This window comes from Atta cephalotes, assembly GCF_000143395.1.
Source record: "Atta cephalotes unplaced genomic scaffold scaffold00030, whole genome shotgun sequence".
Taxonomy (NCBI): Eukaryota; Metazoa; Arthropoda; class Insecta; order Hymenoptera; family Formicidae; genus Atta; species Atta cephalotes.
Genome location: NW_012130094.1, coordinates 1,765,820 through 1,775,698, shown reverse-complemented (window position 1 = coordinate 1,775,698; position 9,879 = coordinate 1,765,820). Strand labels below are relative to the sequence as shown.

General features: G+C 26.1%; 2 protein-coding genes across 2 annotated transcripts in view; one reads left to right on the top strand and one right to left on the bottom strand.

The window, feature by feature from the left end:
• LOC105620921 (ribonucleoside-diphosphate reductase subunit M2 B) overlaps positions 1 to 4,349 on the top strand; it is a 5,031-nt gene extending 682 nt beyond the window's left edge. Inside the window, 6 exon segments of the mRNA XM_012202398.1 lie at positions 1,698 to 1,767; positions 1,912 to 2,090; positions 2,255 to 2,496; positions 3,488 to 3,716; positions 3,809 to 4,027; positions 4,185 to 4,349. Of these exon segments, the coding sequence (XP_012057788.1) occupies positions 1,698 to 1,767; positions 1,912 to 2,090; positions 2,255 to 2,496; positions 3,488 to 3,716; positions 3,809 to 4,027; positions 4,185 to 4,349 (1,104 nt within the window).
• A 1,337-nt stretch (positions 4,350 to 5,686) lies between these two features.
• On the bottom strand, positions 5,687 to 7,337 carry LOC105620871 (1,2-dihydroxy-3-keto-5-methylthiopentene dioxygenase). Its single transcript, XM_012202347.1, has 4 exons — positions 7,215 to 7,337; positions 6,378 to 6,497; positions 6,038 to 6,217; positions 5,687 to 5,821 (listed from the first exon to the last, which is right to left on the bottom strand). The coding sequence occupies exons 1-4, from the start codon at positions 7,335 to 7,337 to the stop codon at positions 5,687 to 5,689; spliced, it is 558 nt and encodes a 185-aa protein (XP_012057737.1).
• Between the last annotated feature and the right edge of the window lie 2,542 nt (positions 7,338 to 9,879).

Genomic DNA, 9,879 nt, shown 5'->3' with positions numbered 1-9,879 from the left:
ATAGTATTATATTATTTTATTTATTATTATATATATATATNTATATATATAATATATATATATATATATATATATATATATATGTATATTAGCGATAGAATCATTTTCTGAGAATTATGATTTTACATGTAGAAATATATACTAATTAGCATATATATAATTGGCCAATGTATTATTAAAATGAATTCTAAATTTAACATCCTGTATATATCTCATTTCACAATCATGCATCTATTTTTTTTAATATTTTAACTGCGACAATAAAGAGTTTTTGTAATATCGTGGATCCAGATATGATAAACGCTAAAATCACGTTATTCTTTTCTTACTTAATTGTTAAGAAGAAGATAACGTGACCTTAGCGTTCACTATATCTATGATAAACGGTAATGCAAAAAAACTTCCTATTTTCAAAATCTTTTCTTTCTCCTATTTTTTAAAATCTCATTTTTTATAATATTATGGCCAATTTGAATAGTTTCTCTTTAAGAAAATATCAGAGAATTAAAGATTAATGTATCTATATTTTAGATGTGTCTCCTACATTTTTCGCAAGTAGAATAGTAATTCCAAGAAAATGATTCTATCGCAATTCTCTTCCTTCTCTGCCATACATGGAATAAACTCTTTTCTGCTTTCCGATAACGGTTATGTTTTCGGACACGTGTCTGCACGAAACGTAGATCTTTGCCGATCATTAACACGATAGAAAAGAAAGCGTTTTGCAAACACATGAAAAATCATTAATTAATGATGGAGTGTAATACAATGATAATTTCGTTAAAATACTTGGTCGAGACACGACGTCACACACTGGCGAATGCATTTAACTTGTGCGTATATTAGCTACATATATGAGTAGCTGTATATGTGTTCTTATGTTAGAATGTCTAATGTCTTTCATCAGAATGTTTTATTATTAAGTATATTTACAATTTTATATTTGATGTTATCGTCGTCAGTAACCTAAGATGAATGAAGAGGTAAAAAATTCGTTGCATTATTCTTCTTGGCAGAATTTTTCCGCTTTTTCTGGATACTTCTTTAGGTTATGAATATTTTTGAAATCTTCATAAACACTTCTCATGTTAAATACAAGAAATATATTAATTTATATATAAAGGAACAGCTATGTATAATCAGGATAAATTCAGTAAATTCTTCTAAAATTTTCTTCTGATCCAGATAAAAATACATATTGAATTTATTTGTTTTATAAATTACGCAGTTTAAAATCCACGCGATATCTAACTCGAAATAAACTGAACATATTTGAATAATTTAATTCAAAATATTTCCTAATATAAGATAGAGAAGATTGCCAAAATTTTATTTATTATTTTGTCACCTGTTTTTATATTAAGAATATTTTATAATTCATTATTCACAATAATGTCTGCTTATTAGAAGTATTTTCTATTTTTTGCATGAATTATTTCTATATCAAGATTTTCTTTATATTTCATTCAATTGTGGAAAAGAATTTTGTTAATTATATTGGTTTAGAATACATTTACATTCACAATAATTGAATTGATAAAGTGATTCATAAAATGTGATAATGTTTCCTGATGATGACATAATTTATATATACAATGATGTAGTGAAGACATATAACTATTTCTTTATTATATTTTCTTACAAAAATTTATATTATATTGCATTTCAATTTTAATCAACAATATTTTTTTTTGCAGACATCACCAAAGAAATCATGCATTTCTCCAACTATATCTCAGGATCACGGTTTGAAAAATGGGGTAGGTACATCTTATTTATATACCAGTTTTGCTTCTTGATACATTTTAGATTTTCAGTATTGTATATATCTATGTATATATCGGAACATAGCTTTAATAAAAACAATACATTTGTAACTTGCCAAGATAAAAACTGTACTAATATAATAATAAACTTAATATTTACGAAAGGTACAATTAAAGGAGGACTTTAATCCAAAACTGGAGCCACTGCTTCAGGAAGGCCCAAACCGTTTTGTAATTTTCCCTATTCAGTATCCTGATATCTGGGACATGTATAAAAAGGCTGTAGCCTCTTTTTGGACCATAGAAGAAGTACCCCTTCACAAGGTATAAGCTCTTAAATTATAACATTTTTTTTTCTTTCAAAATATAAAAATATATAATTGAAAACTTAACGTATTGAATAGCTTAATAACTAAAAAATTTAAAAATAAAAATAGTCTTTAATATAAATATATTTAACTAACAATGAATTTTTGTAATTTTTACAGCAAGACAAGAAGGACTGGAATGAAAAACTAAATTCCGATGAGAAACGTTTTATCTCTCATGTTTTAGCATTTTTTGCCGCTTCCGATGGTATCGTTAATGAGAATCTAATTGAGAGATTCAGCCAAGAAGTGAAAATTTCCGAAGCACGTTGTTTCTATGGCTTTCAAATTGCCATAGAAAATATTCATTCTGAGATGTACTCTTTGCTCATTGAAACTTATATTTCTGATCCAAAAGAAAAGTAAGAATATATTTGTTCACATTTATATATTATATGCAGTACTATACTAACATTACTGTGGCGCAGGTATGAGAATGTAGCGCAGCTGTTTTCTGTGCCAAAGATTTAGGGTATTCAAATATATTCAAATCCATCCAGAACACAAAAATTTGATTTGACCTCCTTTCTGAAGGCAATGACAAAACTACTGTATTTGCCATCGTTCAGAGCCGGCGTTAAAAATTGTAGATCCCATATCTCAGTAAATATATTGTATGCATCGATCCCCCAATTTGGGGATCAAACATTAGGGAGTTAACAATCTAATTCCGGAAAAATCATTGTTTCGAAACTTCGTCTTCAGAGGAGACTCGTATCGATTTCTACCATAGAGTCATTGAATGGAAACTAGCAACTTTTACATATACAAGATGAGCAAAAAGTATTGGACAATCTAAATATCTCGGAAATAAAACATTTGAAAAAAAAATTTTAATACAAAAGTTGTAAAGCTTCATCAAATGAATCCAACGTTGATACTTATTTAACCTTGAACACAAGTATAAAAAAAAATCTAATACTCGATGATATTTGAACTTTATCAATCCATATTTCAAAAAGTACTTAACTAAAAAAATTTTATTGTAGTGTTTTGAGAACCTCAATGTTAACTAAGAATATTGAATAGAAGTCACCATTAAAAATTTTAAAATTGACTTTAAGTTCATACCTGTGCTCAAATGAATATCGCTATTTGGTGCATTTGATGAAATCTTACAACTTTTATATGAAACTTTTTTTCTCAAATGTCTTCTTGTTTTCGAGATATTTAATTAGTCTGATATTTTTCAGTCTTTATACGATATTTTCAAGTTGTATATAATTTACATTTTACTGTCATAAAATAGAATAATTCATTTACTTCAACGCATTATTTTTATATTTATTGAATTTATATTTATGTTTTAAGTATATTATTATTGAAATTACATTAATGAAATCTTATTTCCAGAGATTTCTTATTTAATGCGATTGAGACACTTCCTTGTGTCAAGAAGAAGGCTAATTGGGCATTAAACTGGATCAATCATGAGAGCGCTACGTTTCCCGAACGTGTAGTCGCATTTGCGGCAGTTGAGGGTATCTTCTTCAGTGGCAGTTTCGCAGCCATTTTTTGGCTAAAGAAACGAGGAGTCATGCCAGGTCTCACCTTCAGCAACGAACTTATCTCACGAGACGAAGTCAGTAAATTTAGTTTTTTTTTTTTTTTTTTTTTTATTAATAGGTTATTCAATTTTTATTTAATAAATTTTATATTTATCGTTCATTTTAGGGATTACATTGCGATTTCGCCTGTTTAATGTTTAAACACATCGTACAAAAGCCATCGTTTGAGCGTGTGAAATCAATTGTAATGGACGCCGTAGAAATTGAAAAGGAATTTTTGACGCAAGCATTGCCGGTTGAACTAATAGGAATGAATCGCACATTCATGTGTAATTACATCGAATTTGTTGCAGACAGATTATTCGTTGCATTAGGATTTGAAAAGGTAATGTATAAAAAAGCTTATGAGTGTATTTTTTATTTTAATATTTTTTAATGTTTTTATTTTATATCGTGATAGATACTGATAATTTCGTAATAAAATTTTAGATGTTATTTTAATTTTATTTATTAAAAGGTATAAAATATCATGATAATTTTAGGTTTACAATTCGGAGAATCCGTTCTCTTTCATGGATTTTATTTCTATGATGGGTAAGACAAATTTCTTTGAGAAAAAAGTAGGCGAGTACAAGAAGTTCGGAGTCATGGAGGAAGATTCTAAAAAGAAGAGCACGTCAGGTGTGCTGTTTGGTGCAAAGTTTTAATGTAAAAGATTTGAATATACAAATAATATAAAACGAACAAAAAATGTACTCCTCGAGGGAGAGAAAGGATATATTGGTAATTCCGCGACTTTGAAATAATTTTATAATAATGATAAACTTTAAGACAAAAATTTTTGACAAATATTTTCGAGACAAAAAAATGTTTGTACAGTCTTTATAGAATATATTGTAAATTGACAGCATCAGTAAGAAAGTTAATGTAAATGCATTTTTATATATTTTTGCACATCAATTACAATAATTTTCAGTTGTAATTTCCAAAATTATTTTATAAATAATATGTGTTTAAAAAAAGTATAACTTTAATTTATAAAATTGTTAAAATTGTTGTAGTTTTTTATATTTAATTCTTATTGTAATTGATAAACAAAAAAAATTTTTTTTAAAAGTGTACAAATTTTTCTAAAAGATACTTTTTTATGATGCCATCGAATTGTTCAACAAACTTTTGAGCAACAAAGCGTTTGCTTAACTCTTAAATGTGTGTGTACAGAGTATTAAATGTAAAACAAATTTTAATTTATTATATAAGAAACCGTGATATTTTGTGACACTTTCAGAACATGTCTTTTTATGATTTGATTGCGATTTTATAATTGAACAAATCAATTAAACAACTAGATGTTGATATTAAAAGTTTTTATTATGTTCTGTTATAAAATCTTATTGATGACATATCGAAAAAAGGACTACATAATTTTGAATAAATAACTACATATAAATATTATAGTCTTGATTATTTTAAAATTTAAAGCTGCTACTTAAAACAGTATTTGTATAATAGATAAGTTTGCAACAACTAGATATGTAACAACTATGCGGCAATAAAATTAATTAAGAAATTTCTTTAAACTTTTATTATGATTATTTTAAAGAGTCTAAAAATGGTTTTGAAAACAAAAAGAGAAAAAGACTATACACAGAAATTAAAATATGGAAAAATTAAAACAAATATTTTATTTAAAGATAAATGTATTTATTTAAAGATAAATGTATCTACAATGTTAATATATTATTAATATATTAAACAAGCAATTGTACGTATAGCACTATAAACTAGAAATAATGCACATCACAGATATAGATACATATATATATATAGAAAGGAATTATCTGACAAGAAATTACAAACTGAAGAAAAAGACATATATATATGTGTATATATATAAAATAATATATTCAAATATAATAAAATATTAAATATGATTAATTGGTAACTTCACATATAATGTTCAATAGAATAGATTCAATAGATAGATATAAAAAATATATATTTTCTCGTAGAAGCTCACGTGTAGCAGTATTCTATGGGATTATCAAGGTAAAGATACTTCAAAACCTTTTTGTAAATTATTGAGATACTGCTTGCGGCATTCCATGCTCTCGGCTGGTCTATTATATGACAACCAAACTGGCTCTCCCACAAAATATCTCTTCGCTCTTATATAATTCTAAAAATTTTCTTAGAAATTAGAGATTTATTCATTTATTATATAGGAATTAGAAATTTATTTTAAATTTATTCTGAATTAGAGATTTGTTTGATATTTACTAAACAGAAAAAGGATATTTCTTTAAATGTTTAAACAAAGATTGACAGAAGAAGAGAAATAAATAAGTCAAGAGATCAGATATGAAAAGTTGTAAGCATTTGTAAATATTCTTACGTTAGTATCCAGAGTGAAACGATGATAAATTCCACTGGGTATGATTAATAGATCGCCAGCCGTTACTTTAATTCGGATCCATTGATCATCCTTATCCCGCACGTCGAAATAGCCTGAACCATCCAGAACCAGTCGTATCTCCTCGTCGGTATGAAGATGTTCGGTGAAGAAAATTTTTAACTAAAAATCAAAATCGGATGGAGGGGCATTAATGTAATTAAAGGTATTGAAGAAATATGCGTTATTAAATATATAGAAACATATATGGTCAATCAATTAAAAATCTTGATATTTTTTTAATGAATAATAATGACTCTAAAAATAGAAATATTTTTTGTACCTTCTCTTCATAATTTTCTAAGCATTCTTTGGAACATATTAACTCATCTTCGTATGTGTAACCGCGTTTCTGTTGTAGTTCTTTCAGAGTAACATCTATTTCATAATTTAGATAATTTATCTGTAAAATAAATTGTATATGGATATACAACATATACAATAATATGATACAGTAAATTTATGTTACTCGTAAAATTCTATTCACTATAAACATGCATGTTATTTTTTTACAAAATTTTTATCTTCATTTTTATTAAAATAATATATATTATAATGTACGGATGTTAAAATAACATTAAATACTAAATAATAATATGAAAAATAATGAAGGTTTATAAGATTTACAATTGAAGAAAATTACATAAATAATCAGATCTATCTTATATTTATTTTTAGTTGTACTTTTTGGATTCAATTTAAGTTAAAGGCTAATAACGAGCATAGAGAGTATCAAGTATGCATCTTTTAGAAAAAAAATAAAGAGAAATATGGACATGTCATACAATATGTTATATAATACATTATATAATATAATATGTATAAGAATATAAGCGACGTTTTAGCATTTAACAATATGGAAAATGGTATATGTTATTGCATATATACACAAAATTCATATCAACATTCAGCTCCAACATCAGCTGATCGTGATTGGATATCGAGATTGGCAATAATTACGTATCATCTTGTTAATGTATTTTCATAAATAACGTTAAATAATATTTTCAAAATACGACTCAATCGGGCATGAGACGGTTAATACCATCATAGTGGAAAGATACCATTAGTTAAAATCAAATATTCGCAATAAACAATCTCAAAAATCGGCATTTCTAACCTCAAAATATTCCACGCCCGTTGCGGCGAATAGGCTATCCAGCGAAACATATTCTGGCGGTTGCCTGTGGTGTTCCAATCTTTGATCAGCATCGCTGCTGTCCATATACCAAGCGCATACCATAGTTTTTCGAATAACAAATCGATTATTCCGAACAGTCCGAATAATGATGACACCGAAGATCGGACTTCTGTATTTTAACCAGATGACGTAAGCAATTTATCAATTATCAGCTTAATATCACTCAACGATAAGGAGATGTAGATGTGAATTCCGAAAAATTTCGAAAAATACGATGAATACAATGTTTATCACTTTCACCGTAAATTTAAAAGAGATAAACTTTAAATAAGAAAGGATTTTTAAAGACAAAATTCTGATAAGTCAATTAAAAAAGTGAAAAAAATCATCTATCTTTAAGCCCTCAATTTTGTGACTAAATTGTGTGCCAAATTTTACCTTGTAATAAAACATTAATCACAGAGAAGTTTCAAATTGGGGTGACAATTATTAGGTGTGGGAAAAAGTTCGTGGCGTTTTTCCCGTTACATCTAATTATCAGAGTTGGGGAGGGGGGAGTGTGGAATCAAAGTCCGTTATCGAATTATATAGAGATTATTTATTATTTAATGCTATTATATTATCTATATTTATTATATGAATTTCTAGAGAGAAAAAAATCAGTGGTTTCAGCATATTTTTTTCTTCTAATAATTATTTTGTTCTAATTAATAATTTTATTCTTTTAAAAATAATTAAATAATTTTGAAAGAATAAAATTGTTAGTTAGAACAAAATAATTATTAGAAGAAAAAAATAATGCTGAAACACACACCAGATTTTTTTTATTACTTATATATATATATATAATTTTGAGGTGAGCAGGCTCTTGTTAACATTTATCGTTAATGTTACAATGTAGCTGGCAATGCGGCACTTTTAACTCCAAATCGATGTTGTCAAAATTTATATAAATATATTTGAAACTACTTAAAAATATTTTAAAAAGACATGCACATAGTTTGAGGAAATAGCTTGAAGTATTTTAGAATTATAATAAAATGAAAATATGCATATGATAAAAAGCATTTTATTTGAAAGTTTAAAGTAAAAAAATATAACATCGTAAATTTACACTTATATGACTTATCTGAGCATCCTATATACATGCGGCGCATGTGCGATTGAAGTCATGAGGCAAACGCAGCTTCGATACCGATGATTTCTGTTCTTCATATGATTATTTTATCTCTTATCATTTAAGAGAAATATGCATTGTTACAACTAATCTCCGTTACAACCGTCCTCATGCAATCTCCGGTCCTATTTTTATGAGACTGTTATTGTTTTTTAACAATATTGTAATTAAATTTATCTTTTTTTTATATTTAATAAAATTATATTTAATAAACTTTATATAGATACATTTAATAAAGTAATGATACTTTCCCTTTTTTGCATGAAATTTTGCATGAAATGTAAGAAACAATTGCCCAGTAAATAAGAATGGATTGAAATGGATTGAAATAAATTCAGATTTCAGAAATATGTATTCGGTGCTCAGTGCTCAATGCATTTTTATTCATTTATATGAATAATTGCAATGAAGCACATTTTTACTTCTTTTAATCTAAAAATATCAGCTTTTTCAGTACATCGTGAATATTGTCCAATCGTGAATATTGTCAAAATTCTGAATAGGAAAAGCAATTTTTTAATTCAATTGAATCCAGTTAAATCCAATTGAATAAAAAAAAATTTTCTTATTTAATTGGATTTAATTGAATACGCATAAAAATTTTAATTTTAATCCATTTTAAAACAAGGACAAATGGATGCTTATAAGCACAAAACGGAATGCATCTCATATCCTATGCTAGATGTTACACGTATTTAATTAAAAAAATTATTGTATTCAATAAAATTTATTTTTTGTAGAATGAATAATGTGCATATAATACAAAATGTATGTCACATTATATATATAATTTTTAATTCATTATTATTTGCTTTCTTTTTATCTTAGAAAATATTTATTCTTATTTTTATATTTTTATTAGATTATTTTTATATTTAAGATAATCACACTTAGTTTTTTCACTCTTAGAAAATCACTCTTAGAAAATAATTTAAATTTAATAATAATATTAGATCATTACTTTATTAGATTAATAATTTATGAAATTATTATTTAAATATAAAAAATGAATTCTGCAACACTTTATATTTTCAATATATTATTAAAAATAATTCTACTTTTAAAATATATAAAAATTTTTTAATTGATCTACAAACTTATCATCATTGTATTCTAGTCTCTTTCATTTTCATCAATTTTAAATCCATTTTTCATTGCATTGCATACTTTTGTATTCAATGTAAGCAATATTCAGAAAAAAAAGAAAAAAGAAAGACATATATGCTGTAATTAAAATGTAAGAACGTAAGTGATATAGCACACCGGGCAATATAATATAAAGTCTGCATATATATGCATTTATTTCTGTTTTTGGTTGCGTAAACTTATCACACACACACACACACGCGCGCGCGCGCGCACAATTAAATTTTGCAAACTTTAAAATTATGTTTATTTTGTTCTAATATTCTGCACGAAGAATAAATAAAATTTATTATGAGCTGTCTGATACGTTTAAGTTATTAC